The sequence below is a fragment of the Cyprinodon variegatus genome, unplaced genomic scaffold (genome assembly GCF_000732505.1).
Source record: "Cyprinodon variegatus isolate N-32 unplaced genomic scaffold, C_variegatus-1.0 Scaffold766, whole genome shotgun sequence".
Taxonomy (NCBI): Eukaryota; Metazoa; Chordata; class Actinopteri; order Cyprinodontiformes; family Cyprinodontidae; genus Cyprinodon; species Cyprinodon variegatus.
This window is the reverse complement of record NW_015151219.1, coordinates 60,201-86,823: the sequence shown is the minus strand read 5'-3', so window position 1 is coordinate 86,823 and position 26,623 is coordinate 60,201. Positions and strand designations below refer to the sequence as shown.

At 36.7% G+C, this 26,623-nt stretch overlaps 1 protein-coding gene across 4 annotated transcripts; it reads left to right on the top strand.

Moving 5' to 3' along the window:
- The first annotated feature begins 135 nt into the window (after positions 1 to 135).
- LOC107098289 (myomesin-1-like) lies at positions 136 to 25,968 on the top strand. Of its 4 annotated transcripts, XM_015395877.1 has the most exons (38): positions 136 to 288; positions 1,732 to 1,941; positions 5,831 to 5,971; positions 6,083 to 6,269; positions 6,368 to 6,525; positions 6,727 to 6,819; positions 6,968 to 7,056; positions 7,565 to 7,609; positions 8,317 to 8,478; positions 8,570 to 8,731; positions 9,153 to 9,294; positions 10,157 to 10,356; positions 10,431 to 10,487; positions 11,284 to 11,408; positions 12,154 to 12,337; positions 12,532 to 12,706; positions 12,934 to 13,055; positions 13,794 to 13,990; positions 14,137 to 14,263; positions 15,655 to 15,839; positions 15,921 to 16,035; positions 16,566 to 16,722; positions 17,304 to 17,410; positions 17,597 to 17,641; positions 17,797 to 17,933; positions 18,024 to 18,168; positions 18,366 to 18,425; positions 18,510 to 18,577; positions 18,664 to 18,789; positions 21,264 to 21,341; positions 21,622 to 21,709; positions 21,831 to 21,869; positions 22,040 to 22,145; positions 24,065 to 24,228; positions 24,357 to 24,393; positions 24,627 to 24,649; positions 25,423 to 25,478; positions 25,612 to 25,878. In XM_015395877.1, the coding sequence occupies exons 2-38, from the start codon at positions 1,784 to 1,786 to the stop codon at positions 25,876 to 25,878; spliced, it is 4,527 nt and encodes a 1,508-aa protein (XP_015251363.1). In that variant the 5' UTR covers positions 136 to 288; positions 1,732 to 1,783. The 4 variants fall into 4 exon arrangements, with proteins under 4 accessions (XP_015251363.1, XP_015251366.1, XP_015251364.1 ...); XM_015395880.1 differs by lacking the exon at positions 1,732 to 1,941 and having other exon boundaries at positions 145 to 288; XM_015395878.1 differs by lacking the exon at positions 136 to 288 and having other exon boundaries at positions 1,784 to 1,941; positions 25,612 to 25,968.
- Positions 25,969 to 26,623: the final 655 nt, after the last annotated feature.

Here is a 26,623-nt window from a genome sequence, read left to right as displayed (position 1 = left end):
GCTTCATACAGAGCTCTTAAGGTGCCCTAACCAGTCTCTGAAGTACAGTGGAACAGCTGAGGGGCCAGGCCCAAGGCTCCTGAAACCCTTCTCATGGTCTAAATTTAAAGCTGCCCTGTCCTTAAAAGGTCCTTGTGCCTTCTGCAGAGTGCCAGCCTTAATTTGGTTCAGTGGGCTGCTGTCCTGTCCACTGACCCTCACCCTGCTGATTTTTGCTGGATCTGAGCTTTCTTGTTTGGATTAAAACACCCATTTTTCTCTCCGTGGACTCATACATTTTTATCTGTGGTGAGTAATGCCTGGCTGTTTGTTTTTCTCATTATAATCCATTAAATTGATGCATATTTGTGTCTTTGTACATTTCAATTTTGTAAAATAGGCCCTTTTATCATTTCATTATTTTGTCATTATTTCTTTCTTTTTTTATCTTTACTGCTTCCTTTTTCTAACAATCAAAAAACAGTTTTGGATCATATTCTAATAGATTGATTTGCATGTGTCTGATTTATAATGATATACTGCAATAAAGTCTAGATTATCTGCTTGCTGTTTAATTTTAACAGTTAAGAACACATCTCTGTTGTGCAATATAATAAACTGTACACCCAATCTGTTGAGATGTTACTTGTTGAAAAACAGCAATTCCTCCGATTAACAATTTTAAACCTTAACTTTTCTACTAAATGTGTTAGAAACGTGGTTATAGTGACCATTGAGGTATTATTTTAACAAAAGGCCCTGGTTGTAGACAGTCTCTAGCTTGTTCTAGCTGATCCTCTACTATACAAAATGACAAAGGTTAGTGTCTTGCAGATGCAGCTAGTTTTCTCTTAAGTTGTATTTTTTTTCTTTAGTTGCTTTTTACCCATGCATTGTTTATAACAATGTTATAGTTCCCTTTATCTTTGTATGTCACATTTTATGCATATTATTATAAACAAATTTAATATTTCACACAAGGACAAGAAATACAGTAGGAACAAATCTGCTTTCTAAACAAAATACCGTACAGTTATTAAAGTAGCATGATCAAAAAAGAAATTAAAGAAATGTGCAGCTGAATAGGGTGTTTTTTATGTGCAAAATATGTATGCATATTTATGCTTAAGAAATGCCAACTATTTACACTTGATGAATTTTATCAGAATTTCTTAACATTAACTTTTCTAATTATTTATTCAATGTTTATTCTTAATAAATAGAGTCACTGAAGGACTGGGTATCTAAACCCCCAGAATTACCTTTGCATGGTGCAATAATCTGTTCATGATTGGGTTATATACTTTTTATTCTGCACCAGTAGCTTCGGTAAAAATAACTTTTTATCAAGTTGTTCTTTTACAGTAAAATATAATAAATACATGTTATAATGAATATGATAATTTGGTAGCGTAAATCATATTTGAAAAATCTTGTTATTCATCTTCCTTTCCTGATCTACACTACCACAAAATAACAGTAAGGGTGTTGGGAAAATAAAGCACTGCTGCTGAATTTAATTTATAACTGCCTGCTTCATTTAACACAGTAGATGTGGATCCTGGACAGAGCTAACCCTTCAGCCATGAAAACATAAATATTCATAACCCTGACCTGAAAAAACAAACATATTTCCAGTAGTCACTAATTCCCTAAACCACCCATCTTAATATCTAATCACCATGCTCTGTTTTTCTCTAACCTCGAGCCCAGAAATACATCTATCATAATAACAGTGAGATTGATTTACAGAGCGGGTAAAGTAAAGGGCAGCCGTTGTAAGTTGGCGAAGCGGCCCTTCGAGATGTCACGATCAGTGCAAGTGACACAAAAGCAGCAGCAGCAGTTGCAGCTGCGTCAACAGCTGGAAGAGAAGCAGCACTATGAGAGCAGCTATTACCTGAGCAGCAGGTCATCTGTTAGCAAGCAGGCCTTCTCTACTCACAAGACCAGCAGCCACCGGTAAGATGCTGGAAGTGCATATTCTCTGAAAAACAACAATAATTGATCTAAAATGCACTTTTCTGGATGTGGCCTGTTATTCAATATTATTCAAGGTTTTTTAAAATGCAGTTGTTCAGACATCTTCGCCTTCTCTTTAACTGTACCCTTGTAGTCTGGTTGCATTAGATGTATTTTTGTACAGAAAGAACAAAAGAAGGAAATAAGTTATTAATATAATAACGAGTTCTTGTCCAATTAATGATAAAACTATTTTCTGTCCTTAAAAATCGAGTCAGGATAATAATTTAAGTTTTAGTAATACATCTGTATGAGAAAGACTTAGTATTTTAGTCATATTTATTAAAAAAATGAATGTTGTTTTTCCATATCATGTTGGTCAAAAAACTGGATATGCATTTAATTAGATGTTTTTAGTACTATATTTTCACCAAGGGACTGGGCTTGTCTCTTGGGCAGTAACTCAAAAAAGTTCTGACAAAAATCTTTCCTATAAATGGGACATAATGACTTTATTAGATTTCATTGGCAAGGTACAATTAAATTTCTGTACAAATTAAAAGCCAACTTTATTCATTATTTTTATCTGTCTTTTGCAGAGAAGTCTAGCTTATATCATCAACTTTTGCTTTGCAATTTTGAAGGTGTCAACACTTAATCTTGCTTTGGTTTCAATTAAAAGGAACAATTCTGGTCAGATTTGTTCATCTTTACTCCTAGTTTCCTTAAAAACTGCAATATTTGTAAATTGTTAAAGCGTTTTTTGATTGGTTTCAGAAGGACAGTGTTGAGTTAAGTACTACGAATAAAGTAGAGCAACAGCTTCTTCAGTTGATCATTTTCAGTTTCAGTTGATCAGTTGATACAGCACTTATGATGATTATATTGAGCATTGTCCAAACCTAAATATTAGCTCTTCTTCATAGAGAAAGCATCCAAAATGTATTTTAAATGAAAAAAAAATCTACCTATATTACATTATAGACCTATGGTTTTAAGATGTATTCTTGAAAACGATCAGCACACCTATTAAATAAGTAATAATTGTAGGAAAGAATACGTCAATCGTCAATATTAAGGTTGTCAGATACGTTGCAAAGGTCACCTTAATCTTTAAGGCATCCATTGTTTTCTTAAATTGGATGTTTTGTTTATTTTGCAGGTTTTCTAGCATATTAAGTCTTTTTCATACCAATGACTATATTCAAAAACCAGGACAGCTGCCAGGCACATCACCTGAGTTTGGTCCATGTTTATTCCTGTATCAGTGTGTCACCCACAAAGTTATTTTTTAATATTCCGTTTTGTTGTGTTTTTCATTGATATTATTTTATTTTGTAGTGTTTTTAGCAATCCTGTACATGTTGGACATGTTACTCTGTAAATCAGGTCAGGAAAAGAATTGCAGCTGTGGCAAAGACCTGCCAGGAGTATATTCATAGACAGCTGGGCTATTTCTGAACACTTCACATGAGCTGCTGCCATTGCACCAACTGTAGATACACTGTGTGGAAGACAGGAAACTGCCACAAATGTCCATTAAAGGTTAGCTCATATGATGAATCAATGGCCCATCAGGTGAAGAGCACTGCTTGTAGACGCATATGGTTTCCAGAAACGACATTTTGAGTCGACTTTTCCTCTGAATGAAAATGTTCTCCCATGAGAAACCATTATACTGCGGAAGGCACAATTTCTTCTCACACTTTAAGAACAGAAATTCTCGTTTTAAGTGGAAAACTTTTTATTCCCCTGACTCCTCATTCAACGCACCCGGTGAGTCAGCAGCGGAAGTAACTTCTTGACATAGAATAGACCTCTTTGACACTCTCTTCAGATTTATTCCTCTTTCTTGCAATCAGCATCCTGCATGACCATGATCCTGCCTCTTAAGTCGGAAACAGATATCCAACTCTATTTTCAGCTAGCTAGACAGAAGAAGGGATATTTGAAGTGAAAGCAGGGGCTTAAAGTGGACCTTTCAAACACACTTAATATCCGCAAGACATTGTTCCATTTATAAAACTAGCTTACAAAAGGAAAGTCTGAGAGGTAAATGAGTCAGAGAGTAGTATCGAGTCAGGATGTGGAGGGTGGATGTAAATGCAACATCTTTTTTGAGTAGGACTGCTGAATCGGTTGTAGATGGTTTTATGTAACCAACATGTTTATTTAAGGAAGTATACATAAGGCCAGCAGTGAGACAGAGAAGCTATTTTAAAAAATGCATTGCAGCTTGGCATTTTTCCTTTCCAGCTTTTGGGTCAGTTGGGTTTATTTTTTTTAAACATGTGTCAGCTGCTGATTTATAAAGCAGAGCTAGCATCACAGTTCTTACATGAATGGTGCCCTGGATGAACCATACCTTTAGCCTTTCCCTCACGCAAGCAAACACATCCTTAACTGACAAGTCCCATTTATCAAGAAAAAACATTAAATGCAGTTTATAAGAAACAATGGGGAACAAATTCCTCACATTCTTTGATCTAGACAAAACATTTAAAGACAAATATATAGTGTATGGAAAAATAATTACATTAATATATTTTGTAAATGAGAAACCTGTTTTCCCAAAGTATGTTTTTTTATTTTATGTACAAATAATAATCTTGTCCAAGTTTGACCAAATTCTATACATTGTACTTTTCAAACTGGTGCAAAAGGCTTAAATAGATAAACACGGTAGGAACTGTACTGATACTCTTAAAGATCCTTCTATGACTGTTGTGGCATCAGCCATCTTCTATGGAGCTGTTAGTTGGAGCAGTAGCTTATCTGTAGCTGAGAGAAAGCAGCTGGATAAACTGATCAGGGAGGCCAGCTCTGTGATTGGATGCCCTCTGGACTCAGTGCAGAAGGTGGGAAACAACAGGATCTTAACTAGATTAACATCTCTGCTGGATAATGTCTCCCACCCCATGCAAGAAGCTGTTGCAGAACTGGAGAGCTCCTTCAGTGACAGACTGCTGCAGCCTAAATGCACCAGAGAGCGTTATCACAGATCCTTCCTCCCAGCAGCCATAAGACATAAGACTAAAACAACCTCAATAAGTTGTTACATTCATGCTGATTTTGCAGTTTCTATCTTAAACAGTTAAATAACATGCTGATGTATTTTTGCACATATCTGATGTTGCTGCTATTTTCAAATATTCATTACTGTAGAATGTTCATAGCTGTATATTGGTTATTTATTCTCCAGGTGCACTACAGTATTTTATTGTTTATCTTTTAACTCTTCACTATTATTCTTATATATTTTTCTAAGGTCCATATTTGTGTGTACACTTTTTCTATAATCTTTTTGCTGCTGTTAACATCAGAAATTCCCCATTGTGGGACAATAAAGGGATTTTCTATTCTATTTTCTATACAGAACTGATCACAGCCATAAAACAACAGCCTTAAAAAAATATTCTTCATACGATGATTTGGGGACGTCATGTTAAATAATGGTTTTGGTGGACTAGTATGGTAGGGTTACCAGCTTTCTACTAAAATCCTTCTTCTAATTTATTTTTCATTCTCTCTTGATTTGCCTAATTTCTTTTTATTGATACATTTTCCAAACTGCCTTGCTTAGTGAAACACACAAGACTACAGTTGGTTTTTATCCTCAAAACAACTAGATTAGATTTATCGTGACTTTTTTCATTTTAGGTATATTTACAAAGTTGTGTAATTACTGTTAACTGATGTCACGCAGACACAAGAAAGACAATTTTAGATCTCAGTTTTGGGCACCAATTTAACTCAGCTCCGTTGTAAAAATCAACAGGAAGCTTTGACTCTTGTCCTTTATTCAAAACTGAGACTTCTCTAACCTTATTTTATGGAATGATTTCTATACAAACAATTTGTAATCTGGGTGTTATCTCCTATCTCTAAGCCTGAAAAGCTCTGTGAAGACAGAGAAGAGGCAGGAGGCGGTCAAACTGAGCCCGTTACCCAAAAGAGCCAAACGCACCTACCTGGCGATGGACAAGGACAAAGAAGTAATAGGCTACGTCATTCCTGTATTTAGAGCAAAGTAAGTACAAGGCACTGAATCCAGGTGTTGGTTTTTTGACAGGTACTGAAACAAATATATTCGGAGGCTATTTTATTTCTCTCACATCCTGGTTGTCTTGGTTTTCTTTAGCCATGACACTGTTCGGGGTCTGATGGAGGCTCAGGAGGAAGATGTGACAGAGGAAGGCATTAACTATGTGGCCATGAGGAACTTGTTTGTCAGGGAGGCCAGAGAGGCAATGGATGTGAAGGTTGAGAAGAAAACCAGAACAAAACATGTCAGAGAATCAGCAGAGCGTCTGGAGTTTGGTAGAACGGTAAGTTCTTTTTTTTCCTGTCTTCAACAAATTTGCAATCATAAAGTCACCTTGTTACTCACACTTACATCCTAACCTGGGCTCATCTCTTGCTAAAGATGGAGGAATGGACTGAGTTTCGTAAGAAGATGCACCCAGATAGGCTGACACACCCTCCCGAGTTTATCGTCAAGCCCCGTGGACAGACTGTGTGGGAGGGCAGGACAGTCAGACTGCACTGCACCGTGGCCGGATGGCCCAAACCAAAGATTGCATGGCAAGTTACTAAGTTTGATAGTCCTTAGCTTGTCAGAACTGTTATAAAAGAGGCTTATTGCAACAAACAAACATAATCTGGCAGTGCAATGACAGCAGCTGGCTCTTGTATAGCAACTGCTACAATAAAATGCCCTCAGCTTTTCTTTTTTATGAACATGAACAACAAAGGTCAATGAAAAATCAATCTGCTGTTTTCAAGGTACAAAAACAATGTACTCATCGATGCCAAGGCCCACCCTGAGAAGTACACAGCAGAAAGCAGTTACAACATGCACTCTCTGGAGATCAAGAAGTAGGTAATCATTCACCACACTCTCCGCATTGCCTTAGCTCTAGTTAACTGCCCTTAATGCTTAATACTTTATCTTTAATACTTCATGTTTAATCTTCTGGTGTGTCATATATAAACAGACTGCTCATTTCTTATGTTTTAATTTCAGTTGTGATTTCTTGGATACTGCTCAGTATTATGTCTCCGCTCTCAATGTGAAAGGGGAGGCTTCCACTGGAGCTACTGTTGTTATCAAAAGTAGGTAACTGCTTTGTTTATTTATATACAGTTCTAGCAATCTTGCTATGCGACTCTGACTCTTCTAATTACAGCTCATGTTAACTTAAAAAAAAAACACATCAATTGATAAAAGTAAGTAGGAGCTTTCAGGACTGTGAGTATTGCAACCTGTTAGAAATATACTGTAAGACCTTTGCTATTGGCATTGCAGCTGATGTTGTCATAACAGTTAGCTCCTCCATTACAAAAGCTCCCTAACAAGTTAGTGCATTTCCATCCAACTGAGCTAGAACATGAGCATGAAAGTTAATGTACTTAAACACGCTTGGATTTGGTCATGCAAATCAGATGGGAGCTATTTGCTGGACTGCCATCCAGTCTTAAAAGTTTTCTTTAGGATCATATAATGTTAAAAGTCCAGTGGTCAGAGGAAAAAAGTAAGTGGATTTTTCTGTGTGTGTTTGCAGTGCGTTATAGTGCAAGGTGATGTGTCAAGCAAAGACTATTGTTCTGAATTTCTCTATAGGGTTCCAAGATGGTACAGAAGAGGGACCATTTGATCCCAAACCACGTAAGACAATTTAATTATATATGTAAATTAGCCTAAAAAAAACTGTTAAAAAAACCCATTATTTGGCCTTTGATTGTCGCAATTTCTTAAATTTATATTGGAGGATGTTCTTTTTCCATGTGGATCATCAAAATAAGTGGTCCTCCCTATTGTCAATCATTCTGGTGATATGTTTACATAAGGCAGTCCTACGTGCTCTTCCCCTATTTTCACTCACCGGTGGTGAGCCTGACATAGTGGAAAAATTGCAAATCTTCTTTTGGAAAGTAAGCTTGTATGAGCGATGCAAACAGCAAGTTTTAAACAGAGTGTGCATGAGGAGAAATAGGTTCATGCATGCTCTCGCACGCTTTTAATAGGCGGTACCTCTTGGGAGCGGGTACAGGGTTGTGCATGTGCTCTTTTTTTTTGGAGAGAAGGCGCGTCTTTTCAAAAACTTGCAGAAATCCTCCACTATACTTTTTAGTGGTACAGAACATGTTAATATTTTCAACATATTCTTATCATTTATGTTTTTTCTGCTAAAACAATGTTTCCTGGTAATTAAAGGCAAAGAGACCTTAAATAATGTACATATATACCACAATATCTATACCTAAAATAACATAATTTAAGAACATCTGTTGGAAATTCTTAAGGTTATACATATAGGAAATATAGGAAGTTATTCAAAAGGAAATGCAAAACAACTTCAAATCTGTTTGCAGATGGTTTTTGCCTTGAGCACGGTGTTACCTTTAAGACGAGCATTATTGACAAATTTGAAGTGGCTTTTGGTCACGAGGGAGAAACGCTGAGTCTGGGCTGCACTGTCATCATTTATCCCACTGTGAAAAAGTATCAGCCAGATGTCGTGTGGTACAGAAACTGTAAGTTGGAGCATTGAATTCAAATAATGTATTTTTTCATTTTTAAGTATAATAAGCACTGATAGAATATTTTTTGTGTTTTTTTTTTAAGCTGTGCCTCTGAAGCCTTCTAAGTGGGTGCACACCCACTGGTCTGGGGAACGTGCCACTCTCACTCTCACCCACCTTAACAAGGAAGACGAGGGCATGTACACCCTGCGTGTCAACACCAAATCCGGCTTTGACACCTACTCAGCCTATGTGTTTGTCAGAGGTAAAGTGCCAAAAATCCTTAGTGGGAGTTTTCTTGGCAAAAAAAAATTTAGGATCTTGAATCATTTTATTTGTTGGCAATGATAATAATTGGTCCATAGAACTCAGACTCAATAACAGAGAAATATTTGTTTTATATATATATATATATATATATATTGTCATTTGTGTCGTTAAGTCTGTTAAATTATAGCAAATAGCAAATAATAGCACACTCAATGTTCATTGTTCTGTTACTTTTCAAAAGTTTTTTTCTAAAATCAATGAAGTAATGAATCCCAGCTAATTATACTAGTAAGATCTACAGTGTTTACTGTGGCAGTAAATAAATCAGAAAATGCAATGTAAAAATACATGCAGACACTGCAGCTCATATGTTGGTCCGTTGACAAGTGATGTGTGGGTTTTTTTCAATTTGGCAGATGCTGATGTAGAGGTGGAGGGGGCTCCTGTGGCCCCCCTGGATGTACGCTGTCATGATGCCAACAAGGACTATGTGGTGGTAACCTGGAAGCAGCCAGCAGTGGAGGGCAGCAGCCCCATCCTTGGATACTATATTGACAGGTTGCCCAGCGTCAGCGTTTATTTTTTTCCCCAAAAATCATCTGAAAAAAAAAGCTTAAAAGATCATTAAAACTTATTTTGCATCTGGAAAAAAAAGAAAATAATTTTTATGTTTATGTAATTTATAAGTCCTTATTGCTGCCAGTCCTTTAGAAGAAGATGTTTCCAATTATTACTCAAGTAATGATTAGGGACATAGGGCCTTTTTTAATTATCTTGCTTCATCTAATAGGCAAATTAGGCATTCCAAACCAAACTGGCTGAAAGTGAAATTTCCCTCCTTGTCTTAAACATGAATTAACCATCTTTAAAAAAGGTTTTTCATCGCTAAGTTGTTATGATGTGGTTGTTATGATTCAACAGTAGGAAAGATTGAAATTGGAATCTATTGGAGAGTTTAATGCAAGGCTAGTTTATATATTTTAACACATTTTGACATTCAAAAATATGTCAACATTGATAAACTGAATAATGAAATTTCACCCACTGAAATTTCAAACAGTGAAAAGTCAGACACTAAAAAAATAGACTTTGAAAATTAAAACATAAAAAAAATCAAACATTGCAACTGAGAAAGAAAAACATTTGATACTGTCATTTTAAGCTGAAGCTTTGTTTTTTTCAATTGAAAGATGGTTTTATTGTCACTGCAGATGTCCTTAGGTCATGATGCCACTAAAAGTATAGCATTGATTTCAGTGAAATCAATGCTATACTTACCTTCTCACAAATTTCATTGAAACTAACGAAATTTGTGAGTAGGCAAATATTTTTTCAGAGCACTCTAAGGCAATAGGTCATTTTTAAAAACAAGTTATTTTTTCAACTTACAGTTATATATGTTGATATTTTGTATTTGAAGGTGTGAAGTGGGAACCCATCACTGGGCTCAGTGTAACGATGACCCAGTCAAGTATGCCCGCTTCCCTGTAACAGGACTAGTGGAGGGGCGCACTTATGTCTTTAGGGTGCGCGCTTTTAACAAGGCGGGATTCAGTCGCCCATCCCGCGTCTCTGATCCTGTTGTTGCCATGGATCCTTCAGACAGAGCTCGACTCAGAGGTTTGGAGACACAATGGAAATGCGTTTATGAACTCCTTTTCTGAGTTTACTTATGTTTGTCCTTTTCCCAACAGCTGGACCTCTGGCACCTTGGACTGGGGTGATCAAGTTTACGGAAGAGGAACCCACTGGTATGACAATTTGTATGGTTTTTCTTTTTCTTGACAAAGGTGGATAACCTAGGTCCAGGAAGTAAAAGCATATACACAGATTAGTTCCAACTATTTGAATGTCCAGCTCCACAACACAGACTTGGGAATAATCACTTGGTTAGGTGAATATGCTGAAAGAAAACTGAACTTGATTATCCATCTTCTGATTAAAACTTCTAATAATGAAGCAATATGTAATTGTAATTGCACTGTGCCTAAGCACACTTGGATGTGGTCATGCTAAAACTGAATTTAGACATTTCTTTTTGATCCTATAACTTACATTTGACCAAATGTTCTGTGATTAATCTTACCAATAAGATCAAATCTTTTTAAACTAAAACAAGTAGCTTAAATCGGTAACCTTTTCTTCCATTTCAATCCCATAAAGAATATTTTTGGGAAATATCCTCTCGTGTCCTCTCATATTTGCACCGTTAAAAAAAAAAAAGTCAAATTCTTAGTCAGATAAAATAAATGGCTAATTGTAAACACGTATGCACCACCACCAACCAACAATCAACAACCCAACCATCTTTCGAACATCCACCTAAAGCTTTAAATGGATCAGAGTCTAATTATATAATTATATGTGTAATTTAGGGCAAACCCGTGTGGAATGTTTCAAAATTTGCTTAAAACATCTGCAATGATCTGTTATCTATAAATCTTTCTAAAAAGTACTTGGCTTAAGATTGTTTTCTCTGTACGAGGATTATCTCAATTGTGAGATAATCCATGAGCATGTGTGCTTTTTTGGTTCATTTATCCACAGTGGGTGTTATTCCTGGAGAGCCTACTGATGTTGTTGTCACTGAGGCCACCAAGAGTTATGTGGTGCTTGCCTGGAAACCCCCCCAGCAAAGAGGTCATGAAGGAGTCATGTATTACATTGAAAAAGTAAGAACAACATTTCTATATTGCTTGGTAGAATTAAGTTGGCTGGAATTAAATTAGCTGTTAGCTTGTTAGTTCTCCAGCTCATTAGAATTAGATCGGAGAGATTTCACGTAGCTGGAGGGCCTAGCTGAATAGATGAGCAGTAACAGATCTAGAAACACCCAAACCTGAAACTTACTGCATTTCTTTCTTTCCATTAGTACCTTATTATTTTATCATTTTCAAACTAAAAATAATACAAAAAATTTTATTTGAGAGGTTTCAAGAAACATATTCTAACATATTCTTCAATATTATTGCTACTGCCGACATCCCAAGTCTCCCGGAAGTTCCAGGAGTTTAGGGAGATGATAAGCATCTCCCTGAAATGAGTTCTTTGGAACTTGGGATGTCTGCTACTGTGCTTTTGCCAAGGAAAACTTTCAAATGAAACTGGATGAATTAACGCTGTTCATTTGTAATTTTAATATGGAAAAAAAAACCTCAAGAGTTGAGACATTGTGTTCCCCATTGTCAGCCAGCAAACAAAACAAGTAAATGGTTTTTGCTCCAGGAATATCTGAATATTTCCAGCACTCAATAGGCTAGAGGCAGAGTTTACTATTCAAGCCAACCGTCTATTATACCGAAATAAAACTGCACCAAGGATGTTCTGGGTAAATTGCTTATATGCTTATTATTTTTTGTACATTTGCGCTATCATATGACTGTCAATAAAACCTTCCCTGCTTTTCTTGGTCCACAGTGTATTCAAGGGACAGACACCTGGCAGAGGGTGAACACTGGGATGCCAGTGAAGTCTCCACGCTTTGCAATCTTTGACCTGGCGGAGGGTAAATCATACAACTTCCGTGTGCGATGCTGCAACTCTGCTGGCGTGGGCGAGCCCTCTGTACCCACTGGAGAAATCATAGTCGGTGACAAACTTGGTGAGCTGACAAAGCTTGCAGCTATAACACTACAGGCTCTGCATACAGAGAAACCCGTTGCATCGTTGAACAGATAACACCACTATTTTTCTGTTGTTTTTTTTCCTGGTCTGTTTCTGAACTTAGGAGTGCTTCATCCTCATATAGCTTCTACATCCTATAGACTATGGATTTTGTGTTTTATTTTCCTGCAGATCTCCCCTCAGCTCCATGCAGTCCTGTGGCAATCAGGAACACAGACACGTCAGTGGTTGTCACCTGGGGGGCATCTAAAGATGTTAAGCACTTGGTTGGCTACTATATAGAATCTAGTGTGGTGGGCACTGATGTGTGGATGCCTTGCAACAATAAACCTGTCAAGCAGACCAGGTGGGCAATTTTGTTTTTACCTCAAAGGAGCAGATGTCCTTTTGTAGCTGTCATATTTTTGGTCTATGGATTTAAAGTGTGTATCCACTGCATAATAACTACCCAGAATTCGCACACAGCCTTATAGCTGAATCACAACAAGTATTCTTCTCCTGAGGAGAAGTGGCCTACGGCGGCCTCCAGAATGTATCAACAAAATCAAATCAGCTGAAATATATTCCTTTCAGGTTTGTGTGCCATGGGCTCACTACAGGGTCCAACTACGTGTTCAGAGTAAAGGCTGTGAATGCTGCTGGATACAGCCAGAGCTCCTCCATTTCTGATGCCGTGGTTGTAGTAGCTGCTGTCGGTAAGTGTCCTTCTTCACACATTATTCCTCCATTGTTCATAACCCTGTCATATTCAGTCCACGCACTGACCCGCTTCACTGCCTTCCGGGAAACCTTTAAATAAATAAAGACCCAATTAATTATTGAGAAGAGAAATCCCTCTTAAGAATCCCCTTAAAGAATTTATGTATTAATTTCACCACCACCACTTCAAAATGTAAGTCCGCCTGAGTAGTAAACAGCAATGCATCCACGGAATGCTAACACAAGTCTGCATGAAAATGTCATTACTAAACTTACATGCAGCCCTTTCCTTTGCTTTCTTCATGCACAGACATAAAAGATGCTTTAATACATGTTAGCATCAATTTCTTTTGAACTTGATTTTCCTGGAGTTTTGTTTTACCGTTTGGTAACTCTTCAGGGGAACCTGTTGGTGCATGACCAAACTGCAGGCTCAAGCAATGTGTTCCTAAACAGCATGCTCCTATGGAGAGTCTCGCCTGGCTGCAGTAGTTTTCTTAGAATGACACTTGCCAACTTTCTGGCCTTGAAAGTAAGTATTTCAGCTCTTAAAAGCAAAATTGTGCTTCTGTGTCTAGAGCTTGTTACAGAAGCTGTTGTAGTTCTTGTGAGTACAAAATGTATGGATCTGCTTACAGGTGTCCTCTGCCTTGCAGATGAATTAGAATTTATAGTTTATGTAAGATAATGTAGAAAAAATGAACTAGGTATCTCTAACCCATTTTGTTTCACAGCTGTACCTGCAAAGCCAACGAATGTGACTCTGCTGGAAGCTGTGAAAGACTACATGGTACTGGGCTGGACTGCACCCTCTAACAACGGAGGAGCTGATATCAGAGGATACTTTGTAGATTACAGGACAGTAAAGGGAGACATATATGGAAAATGGCATGAAATGAATGAAAAGGCTCTAACTACAACTTCCTATAAGGTAAACTTCCAGATCTGAGAGACAATGCTGAAAATATCAAGCAGTGGAATCTATTTTTTGATTAACTTCCCCAGTGCATGGGAATAGCTTCACTAGTTTAAAAGAGCTGCTTTGCATGATATCAAAGTCTATCTTCTCTCTTATAGGCGGAGAACCTGAAGGAAAATGTTTTCTACCAGTTCCAAGTCCGTGCAATGAACATGGCAGGTGTCAGTAAACCATCTTTGCCCAGTGCCAGTTTGGAGTGCAAGGAATGGACCATCACTATTCCAGGTACAAGACTCCATAGTTTCACCTAGCAAACAAATAGATGATTGACGACCTTCACACTATAATCCACTTCAGTGAATATTTATCATCTATTTTCAGGATTAAATACAAGTTAAGCAAAACACTGGAGAGCAAATCCAATTTAAGTGTTGAATCTTTTCAGTAGTTCAGCAAAAGGGTCATTGGATTGTTTAAAGGACTTGATTTTCAATGTTACAAAAAAGTAGAATTTAACAGTCTTCTCCCCAACTACAACTTCTTCCTTGTTGAACACTGTTTTTGAGTGAAAATCAAAATATGTCCTTGTTACTTAGTGACTATTACTTAGCAACATTTCCAATAAAAAAAAAAATGTTTTAGAGTCTGATGGTGGAATTGCCTTGAAAACTTTTTAGAAAAAACGATCAACATCTGAAATAAATGTCAAAGTATTGACGTATTGACATGCTTAACCCCTGCTTATGAATAGCTGAAATAAGATAATCAACCACTGGGAGCATCACCTAAAGCTCCAGAAATGAGGGAAAAAACAGATCAGGTAAAATGCCAATAGTTCTGGAGGTAACATCACAAACACACCTCAAACTGAGCAGTAGGGGCTCTGTAAGAGATGTTTGATTTTCTTTAAATCTTTAAAGTCACTTTAACATTAATGCATGTTTCTAAATAGACCTGGCAGGAGTACAGGTTTATAACAGATTAAAAGCTTTTGTTCACATGAATAATTTGCAGAAATCCCCCATCCTGGGATAAAAACCTTCAAAAACAAAATATGAAAAATAATGTGTTCAAGCTGTAAAGCTTGCTTTTGGGGGAAGTGTGATCAACTTCAACCAAATTGTTACTAAAATACATCCTGAAAAGTAACAGTTAAAACCAAAGCAGACTTGTTGAAGAACCTGATTTCCTAAAAGTGTTCATTTGTGGTTGAACTGTTATAAAAATGCTAACATGCTATTAGTAGAATATTTACCTGAATTAGCTGCAATGCCAAAAGCCTCTCGAAGGTCTTTTTTTTTTTTTTTAAATGACAGTCCTTCCAGATACTAGTTATTGAATGTTATATATGCTAAATTGTGAGCTCATATTATCCAATGCTAGTTTAAACCAATATGATATTTGGAGCCTTCACATTGAGAATGGGACCATGAGACTATTGGTTACAGATTAAGAGCAAAAAAGCTGCAACTGAAATTTATTCTTCCAGCTGAAGGAAGCTGATTACACTTTATTAACCCAAATTACTTCCAGTGAGAGACATTGTGAGCTGTTGAGTCCCAAATTAATGAAATTCTACTTCCCAGTTTGTAAATATTACCATTTTTTTTTTCTTGTTTAAGAAGTCTTTTCCCCTTTATGTTAATAAATAAAACTACGTGTATCAATCTTCCAAGGCCGCCCAGTTGGTCTCCATGTGCTGGAGGTTCGTGACACCTCCGTTGTGGTCTTGTGGGAACCTCCTGCGTTTAATGGACGAAGCCCTGTCAATGGCTATTATTTGGACATTAGAGAGGCCTCTGCAGGTGAGGAAGGCTGGAAGGCTGTTCATGAGAAGACCAACAAGGAGAAGTACATGAAGGTAAATAACAGAAATATTATCTGGTATTAAAATATAGTGTTTCCAAGTGCCTCCTCTCTGATGTTTTTCGTAATAATGTAGGTGACCGGGCTGATAGCGGGAACATCCTACATCTTCCGTGTGCGTGCTCAGAATATTGTTGGAGTTGGTAGACCTTCTGCAGAACTGGGTCCAGTTCTGGCTCAGACTCGTCCTGGTAAATGTGATTTTTATTTACGTTACACATTCAATCACTATGGAGTTCTGCACAGGAAAAGAAAGGCAAAGATATATAGAAAAAACACTTTTCTTGGAATAGATACAAGATGTTAATTTTTAAGTGTTCATACTAGGTTTGATACAATACTTAAATTTCAAACTCACTATTGATACCGTTAAAAGTATTCAGTATTCAATACCATTTTTGATACGACGGTGAAAAGAAATGACAAATATTTTAAAGCATCACAAATATTTTCAGCATAGAAAATGTTTTCTCAACAGGATCACAGATGCTAACTAAATAAGGGTTCAAATGAAAGCAATTAATAATCCAAATATAAGACAATTAGACAATATTTTAAAGTTGTCTGTAGTATCATTCCTTTAAAATATCAATCCCATTCCAAATTTGTATTGTATCTAGATACAGCATAGGATAATCTGAGATACTTTTGACAACTCTAGTGTATGCATTCATATAAATCTGTTTCCACCTAACATTTTGAATCATTTCTTGTGTTTTAGGCACCAAGGAGATTTATGTGGATGTTGATGACGATGGTGTCATTTCTATGATTTTTGAGTGCTCTGAGATGAAGGAAGGCTCTCACTTTGTTTGGTCCAAGAATTACCAGGAGATCACAGACACATCTCGTCTGACTATTGTCACCGAAGGCAGCAAGTATGTATTCTCGTTGTGAGGGTTTAATCCAATATACACAGCTCCAGTCAGGACTTTGCATAAATTAATCTGTAGCATGACTATATAAATTTTGGTCTATAATTTCATGCATTTAAAAGTATTTTTTTCTTATTCCTTTTGTTTGAAGCATAAAAGTAAGGAGTGGATGAACTAGTTTTCTATAGTCCACATACTTTCCTTAGAAATGTTCACTTTATAAACATGTTTGCTCTACTTTGGCTTGATATTTGATTTCTTGGAAGAATAGCTAGAGCTCACTGAAATTGGTTGGCTTCTTTCCCGAGGCTTGGCATTTAAAAAGTAAGAGTGGAGTGTGTGTATATTTTGAGTCTATTATCCGCAATAGATTGAAACATTTGCACTCCTTTTTTGAAAAACACAGAAGATTTGCACTCCTATTCCTCTCAAATAAAACATTAATAGGCACTATCAAAAGCTCATAGCATCTATGCCATTACGTACATTCAGAGCATGTATGAATTTTCCTCCTGGTCAGCTTAAATCAGTAAAAATCCTTCATTTTTTTTCTCCCTTTCTGTCGTTTGTTGCCTTGTCTTTAGATCCAGAGCTATATTTAACAGTCTCTCTCTGGAGGATCTGGGCACCTTCTCCTGTATGGTCACCAACACCGACGGCATTTCCTCCAGCTACACTCTCACTGAGGAGGGTGAGTCAGCCCACAGTCTTGGCAGTGTATACTTGTCTGTGTTATCCTGCTTTAACAGCTGCTTGATGTTATTTTCATACACCGGAGTGTGTGTGGCAGACTCAGATGATTCAGTGGTGTTTATCAATGAAGTTTAAATTCCTATTTAACTTTTTTATTTCTATCTTTTTTTTTTCTGATTGGCAGCTCTTCTTCGTCTCCTGGATCTTAGCCATGAACACAAGTTTCCTGGTAAATATTTAAACTTAGCCCAAATATCACTTATACAAGTACTTTTTGCCCTTCTAACAGTTTCCAAGAACATTCCAAGATATTGTTAACACTGCATGAAGCTAGTCATTTTATACCTCATATTCTTCAGCCTAAAATAAACGTATACTTTTCAGTTATTCCCTTCAAGAATGAAATGGCCATGGAGCTGCTGGAGAAAGGTCGAGTGCGGTTCTGGGCTGAGATGGAAAAATTCACCTCTGCCTGCCAAGTGGAGTATGTCTTCAATGATGTCATCATTGAGCAAGGAAAGGTGTGAATGAATTGGAATAAAAATACACATGCATTGTTCAAATCAGAGCTAGTGCTAAGAGCTTTGTGTTTTTTGCTTCGCTGTCTGCAGAAATACACGATGAACTTTGACAAGTCGAGCGGCCTTATCGAACTGTTCATGGACTCTTTGGAAGTTACTGATGAAGGAACATTTACCTTTAACATGGTGGATGGCAAGGCAAAAGGCACTACAAGTCTAGTGTTAATAGGAGATGGTAAGACCTTAAACATAGAGAAGGCATCCGAGGATGCAGACTGTTTGTAAGGACAAAATGCTGCTGTGCAGGTAAATAATATGTCCACTGAGGGGCAGCAGATCATTCTTAATGTTTTTGGTACCTCTGATACCTGATACATGCATCTGTGACTTAAAATGGTATCTTGGAATGATATTTATCCTGTTTTTCTCCAGAATTCAGGGAGTTACAAAGGAAATCTGAGTTTGAGAGGGCAGAATGGGTTAGGAAGCAAGGTGAGGAGTAATGCTACACCTCCAACACATTAAAACTTTGGCTTATATGTATGTTTCTCTGACTATTATGTTTGCTTTAAACAGGACCTCATTTTGTTGAGTACCTTGGCTTCACTGTCACTCCAGAATGTAATGTCCTGTTAAAATGCAAGGTGAAAAACAAAAGCAACTATATTGAGTTACCTATATTGCCCTTGTGATTAATTCTCCTGAAATTGATCACTTCCTTCATCTGCAGATTGGAAACATCAAACCAGAGACTGAGATCATATGGTCCAAGGACTGCATCGAGATTGCAGAGGATGATGAGGATGCTGAGAAAATCGAGAAAAAAGACAGTGAGCTGACCTTTAATATTGGAAAGGTCAGTCTGTTAGAGCAAGGCTGCATTTTGTGAGAAGCTGGGTGTTTAGAAGTTAGGAGACATTTCATTGGACAGATTTAAAACATATTGTGCTGCTAGTCATACCTCTCCAACACACTCAATAACAAAACCTCTTCTGTATATATAGTTAACTTTCATGGTTTCACTTTGTTGCTTATAGACTCAAGAGTAAGTAGTTCTGCTAAGAAAGATAAGTAAACAACATATTAAATTGTAACATACATTTTTCCTTTAACAAATGATGTCCCTTTCAGCCCAGACAGTTCTGATCATATTTATCCATTCGTGTTTACCAAAAATCCAATCATGTATGAGCTTTCACTGATGCATTTAAACAGTCCTTTTTTTGGGATGAAGTAAAAAGAGAATTTACAATTCCAATGATATTTTTAAACAAAAATGTTGTGCAATGGTTTCCAGTTTGAGATCCAGACAGATTATACCCATACCAACTATTGAACTATGTTTTTATGTCAAGTATTCCTCTACCACATGCCAGTGCAGGCTTCTAGATTAGAGGTCTGGAAACTTTGAAATGCAAAGAGCCATTTTGCTCTAAGTCCAATCAAATAAAAGCGATTTAGAGCCACAAATTTCTGTATATCTGTTGCCATTTATTTGTAATTTTACATTTTTTAAATGAGGAAAAACATACATTTGTTAAAAAATGCCAAGAAAATACATTTGTTTCCAAGATGATGACAAAAAAATCATCTATAAACATATTTGTCATTCTGCTTTTGTCATTCTATGGAAAAACATCGGTTTACAAATTATTTGAAGAACCTGCTAAAGCTTCCAAGATGGTCAATTTTAGCCAACGTTAGGAGCCAATGTTGAGGGTCCATAGAGACACGTCTGGCTCTGAAGTCGCACTTTGCATAACTCTGTTCTGTATGGATGTATTCTCTTCACGAAACTTGTTTTAAGACAATCAATAGCTTTCTAACAAAAACTAATCTAGGTCATTTTAGGCTGTTTTATTCTTTTCAAACATGCTCACTTTTTCCTTTCTCTTTGAAACATTCTTGTCAGTACTCAGTTCTTGTCTCATCAAAGTATAACATTTTTTCTCTAGAAGGCATTTGGATTTCTATGTATGCAAATGCAAGTTGTGCTTGATTGTGTTGATTGCAGCAGAGATGGGGGATCTGGAGCCAACAAGTCATCTCTATGTCATGTGTTTGTTCTCACCAGCCAATGAACCAGGAGAGTTTAATCTGTAGAGTGAAATAACCTGTGTATATTTGACTCACCTGGTTCAGTCGCTGAGCAGAACAAATACATGCAGGCAGTGAGTAGGCAGTCATTTTCTACTTGGCCATCAATTTCCCCAGTTTTTCACAGGTTGTTCTTCAGCACTGAAAGCAAAACAGAGGAACAGGTTACACAGAATCCAGTTAAGAGTGCTTGAAAACAAAGATACCAAATACTGGGACATTGATTACTGGTGTAAGGAATAGGTGAGTACAATGAAATAAATGTGTTAGAGCCAGGGGGGAAGCGTGAACAGTAAGAATGATTAGAATTGCTGCAAGAACAGCCGGGGGGAGCAGATCAGCAATGACACAGAGAAACAGATGACTCGTCTATTAAACACACGTAGGAACAGAAGTAACACATAGCTGAGAAAAAAAAACAACCCAGAAGCCATAGAGATCGGGATTTTGATGAAGGGAGGCAGTTAGGTTGAAATAGATAAAGAAGAGTGGCATTGAATTACAGTATATAATTCGCTTCCTAAAGCTTCCTCTGTGTTTTTTTTAACAGGAAATATGCTTTAATGTTGGGCCTGTGGCTAAAAGGCACAGAACAAAACAAAAAGGCCACAACTGATCGAAATGAACTAAAACTCAGAATAACAGTGGTCAAATATCCAGCAGTATTTTACCTGAACCTTACAGATGAATACAAAAAGGATGTTCTTCAGTTTAAACCAAATAAACATGAGATGAAACAGTAAACTATGCTGAAAGTGTAGCTATATTCTTTAAGTACAATTATGTTCCTTCAGAACTGGTTGAAATCAGGTTTAAAAATATCATTGCAGTTGTATATTGTAATTTAAACCAAGATGTAAAAAGAACAGTTTCAGTGCATCACTGGAAGCCATCATTTATAAATAACATTGACGCTGATAATGAATCCATGCAAATTGCCCCTGGAACGACATACTGGGTCAACGGCATGTGTTCTATCTGTGTGCTTCAGTCATTCATTTCATCTCTAACTCTGAATTCAATATAACTCCTCTAGCTACTTCAATGAAACAATCAGAGCTGCCTTTGCCAGTATTAGATCTGTTTTATCAGGGAGAGTAAAAGTGCAAGAGAAGTTATATTGATCTTTCATTGTAATTGTTCAAACGTCACTCTACAGCAAAGGGTTGGTGTCATTGCATAAGCACCTGTCAGTCGCATTTGCATTAACTGGCTCATCTGTCTAATTCACAGTGGGTTAATAAGCAGGAGCAAAAGAAAGAAGGGAAAAAGCCATCTGCAAAGGACGTTCCCCTGCCGCCAAGACCAAAAGTCTGGACATAATCTATCTGCCATAAGTTTTCGCCTAATGTCTCCATGTGTCCTCCTTGTCTTATCTTTTTAATGTTTTCCTCCATCATTTAATGTTTCAACGCCTGCAGCATCATGGGCGGCAGAAAAGCTTGACTTTTCGGTTTAGCTGTTCTCTGTCTTGCTTTTAAACTGTTGACCGTGTCAAGAATTGTATTGTGTTCTACTTGATTTCATTTGGAAGAAGAATCGTTACTGCCTCAAGGAAAGTTATGCAACTTTTTTTCTTTCTATATATTAGATCTCCAAGCAAGACGCGGGTATTTATGAGGTTTTCCTGAGAGACGAGAGAGGAAAAGATAAGAGCTCCTTCAACCTAACAGAAGCAGGTGAAGTACTCTTTGTGGATTTCATCTGCAGGAAATTAGGAGGAAAAGTGAAAAAAAATGGGTTTATGTTGCGTGAAAGCATTGGAAGAATCACAGAAATTATTGCTTTTATTTTCCCCAGGATACCAAACTGTAATGAATGAGCTGTTCAGAGTTATTGGTAAGTCACTCAGGGCGAGAACAACTCATGTCAAGAGAGACATATAAAATAAAAAACAGCACTAATGTTTGTTCTTTCTTTGAATGTTACGTCTCATTGCATAAGAATTTCCTACTAATTTCCACAAGGTGCAACAGAAAAAAAACGTTTGTTTGCTATTTTCTTTGCAGCCAATTCTTCCAATGACATCCAAATTCTCAGTACTGAACATGGCATCGTCCTCCACTCCAACGTCGTGTATTATGATGAGAATCTTCGTGTTGGATGGCTTCACAAGTATGTAAAATACACATCATTGTTTTTCCACATTTTTTCACAAATTCAAGCCTGCTCTATCATTAAAAAGGAACTGGCTAAAATACACCAAACTTAAAATAAAACATTGAAATCTATTTAATCATGTGGCTTATTTTACTAGAATTATATATTTAAACTCTCAACATTATGCTGTAAACATACCTATGATTTAACAAAACATTTTATCAGAAGAGTCAATGTATAACAAAATAAACAATCAGAACAAAACCTGTTTAGTACAAAGTATTCAGTTATTATTTTATATTTAAAATCCAAATGTGCATAAAATAATTTGTTTTCTTCTTCGATGATCCTTTATGGACTTTGCATAATGCGTAGTTATGTTTTATTAAATTAGTATGGGCCTATCCTATTTTGCGATGCGTTCCAGGATAAGATGAATCAAGGAACATTCTTCTCATCCTTTTTTACTTTTGTTTGTTAAAACTTTAAGATCGAACATTACTACATCCTCTGCATGGCTGAGGACTTTGTCTTTCTTTTACAGCCACTCCCAAACTGCCCCTACAGTACGAAATCTGCTCATTTAAATAGGCCTGAACAGAACAGATCAGTTATCTTATCAGTTGTTTGTGTAATCTTTGTAGATCACCTGCGACACACCCACTTATTGCATGTGCATTCATATTGACTCTGCTTAGAGTAATATAAAAACTGCTTTAGTTACATTGATTTGATTTGATGGATATCAAATGGTACCAGCTATTAACATCTGACTTTTTTGATAAAGGGATGTATTATTCTAACCTTTAAGAGTTGTGTTTAAGAACTGAAATAGAAAATAGGTTTTTATTTATTCATATTTTTACATTTAGCAAGAGGGCAAGAAGTATGGATAATATTGAGTACCATCATTCAACTTGAAAAACAGAAATGATCAAGTACAAAGACTAAAAACAAATATTTCGCTGTTAGGTAATTTAAAACTATACAAATAGAATCTTGTCTATCTATTATAAGGAAAGAACATTATCTTTTCATAATGACTTGAATTATAAGAGTAAATGCAGTACTAGTACAGTGCTCATTTGTGGTAAACTATATTGTAACAGAACCAGCACTCATTGTGAATCAGCAGTTTTATTTTCATGTGGGCACAAAGGTGAACATGTTTCACTTTGTGTGCTGACAACAGACTCTCACAATACGATTGGTCGATAGTTAGCACTGATCCCTGGTATACTTTGCTCCCTTAGTATGACAAATGCAACCTTATGTTTCTTTTAGATCTATCTGTTGAAATATTTGAATGTGTTTCCAAAGTATTGCTAAAGAGGTCTAAGGATGACCAAGCTATGTTTTACTTATAATAGGGTTATCCAAACCTCAAATACAGAATTTGGGAGTATCAGACAGACATTTACCTTATTTTTAATATCGTCCTCTGCAAACAATAAAAAAATAGCTCTGTAATCAGGCTTGACTGCAGTGATGACAATAAAACTGGACTCTTTTAGGAGCTGATCTTAAGTCTAAGAAAAATAAATTCAAACTCACTTCTTATGTTACAAAACCTATTTTTTTTTTTTTTATCAAATTGTAGATCTGAACACTACATTTTATGTGTGACAATGTTGAAAATTCAACAGTTGCATTACACAAAAGCTAAGGAGGAATTAATACATTTAAATATTTTAGTTAATATATACTAAGCTTATGTGTGTTATATTTGAATAGATATATAAAGGAATCAAATAAACAATCAACCGATACAGGTAACACATTATTTTCTCATTATGAAGACTTAAAAAGCAAGAAGAGTAAAGGCACCGAAGCCGACCCCTAAATCTGCCGTATTTAAGTGTTCTGGATCTTAAGCTTCAGTAAAAAGGCAGTTTTAAACCACTTGATCTGTGTGCTCTGGATTTCTTGATCAGAGATGCCAAGATTGCAGCTTCAGAGAGAGTTAAGTCTGGCGTCACAGGGGAGCAGCTTTGGCTTAAGATCAATGAACCCACTGAAAAGGACAAAGGCAAATACACGATGGATATCTTTGATGGCAAGGACGGCGTGAAGAGAGTCTTGGATCTGAGTGGCAAGGGTAAGAGAAAGTTATATACTCAAAAGGAGAAAGGTACTCCTTATGACGAAGACAATTACATTCTACTTGATTTAGTTTTATCAGTATCTCCCTAATCATATTGTAAATGCAAATATGTTACTTTGCAGTATGGGAGGAAGCATTTGAAGAATTCCAAAGGCTCAAGTAAGTGAAAGAAAACCAAACAAGTCCATTGCTTTTTTTTTGTGCAATTTAGTTTTTTTGGTATTCAAAAACACTTTTTTTCATGGATAGCCAAAGTAGTCTCAAACCTACAAGAATCTGTATGTCCTTTTTTACCAATTCAGACCCACAACACAATTATTGTATAGTTTATTAATAACCTGGGTACCGTTTTTAGACAATTCTGACTATCTGTTTTTTCACTCTTTCTGTAGAGCTGCAGCAATTGCAGAGAGAAGTAAGTGGACATTCCTACTAATCTTCCTGAAAATGATCTTTTTCCCAGTTCTAAGTAACAACATATATTTTATCAATTTTGTTAGTTGGAGTGATGTATTTCAAGCATTCGTTTCTGTCAATCTTGATGACGTTGGCTTACAGCTATCCAAATCCCAACATAGTTTCTCTGAAAACAGAATATTACAAAAGACTAATCAGAAGATTTTTTAAAATCTTATATAGTATGACTATGACCTGGATGAATGAGAATCTTCATCAGCAATTTTCCTGGAAGATTTAGCATCTGTCTGTCTGTCCATTGTGTGACAGTATTGGATCAGTCAACAAAATCTTCTAACCCCAACCCTATAAGGCATTTTCAAGGTAAAAGCAGAAAAAAAACAACAGGCCCAACCGCAAGGACAAAATCAATGCCATTATTAGAGCATCTTCCCTAACATCTCAACAGAGCCCCAGGCTGATCACCTCCATGCCAAGCTGCATTGATATGCATCATTTATGCAAACATATCGCTGACAACGTATTGGTGCAAAAGAAAGTACATCAACATTTTTGTCTTATATTCTACATTTTTAATGAGACACAATTTTTTTTTTTTTTTTTTTTTTAGCTGTAAGCCATCATTGTCAATGAATCACTGTGTCTTGATGTTTAAACTCTAATGTTTGAAGATGGCAATAAACTTATCCTGCTAAAGTGCAAGGAAGGTCAACATTATAGCCACAAGCAAATTCTAATATTCTTGGTCTTTGACCTTGTTCTCTTGCTTAGACCGTGCTCGTGTTGTTGGAGGCCTGCCAGATGTGGTTGCAATCCAAGAGGGCAAGGTAAAGAAAATAACTATTCTCACTTCTAACATGCTGTCATCCTTCTTTTATAATTGTCATTGCTCTGAGTGTCTCTTTCTTTTGAAGCCTGATGCAATCATCTATTGAATGAATGTTTGTCCTTTCTTATCAGTCCCTGAACCTGACTGGCAACGTGTGGGGTGAGCCCACGCCTGAGGTTTCCTGGGTGAAGAACGACAAGGAGCTGGTGTCTGACGACCGCTACAAACTAAAGTTTGAGCACGGAAAGTTCGCCAGCATCACGATCGCCGCCGTCACCACGGCCGACTCAGGCAAATACGCTCTGGTTGTGAAGAACAAGTATGGCAAAGAGGCCGGCGAGTTTACTGTCAGCGTATACAACCCTGATGAGGAGAACAAAGAGGAGAAGAAAGACTAAATGTCAGAAAGAAAATGGAGGTCATCCACTGAGCTGTCTCTAAGCAATATTGCTAAGGCACATTGTGGTGCAATAAAGCTGTCAAACTAGTCTTTTCTTCATGTTCATGCTTCTTACATATTCTGATATTGTAAGCTTTTAAAATGTCTAAACAAAGAAGAGTGATCATGATTTCTTGCAGTTCCTTTGCATGAATTCTGTCTTTTGAATTATTTACTACTTGCCAAAGTAGAATAACTAAAGAAATAAATAATAACAATATAAGAACTGGCAATCCAAAAACTGGAGATATTTAAGAGAGATCTGCCTCATTTCATGTTTAATCTAGGCTTTTCAGATGAAATAAACTGTCTGCATGCTACAAATGGTAAAAGTGCGGAAGTAATTGTACTGTGTCAACAACAACAGCAGGAAAACATTTCTTTATTTAAAGTTACATGACTACATGACTCGTAAAGCTCAGTCTAGGTATGACTAGAATACTATTATGAAGGTGCCCTCTCAACTTGCAGTGTGCTTTGCACTTCAAATTTTCCATTTAAAGGAGGAGGAATGTAGTATTTCAGGTACAATAAAGGGGTAGCATCTGTAAAGCAAATCTTCTGGTATTTGGTTTGAGGCTAAGTCATAAATGAACAAGTTAAACAGGCCTTTTTTTTTTTTTTATCTTTGGGGTTATTCTCATATTACAGCTGCAGTGGCTTTAGAGACATTATAAATTATCTGGTTAATTTATACCCTGATT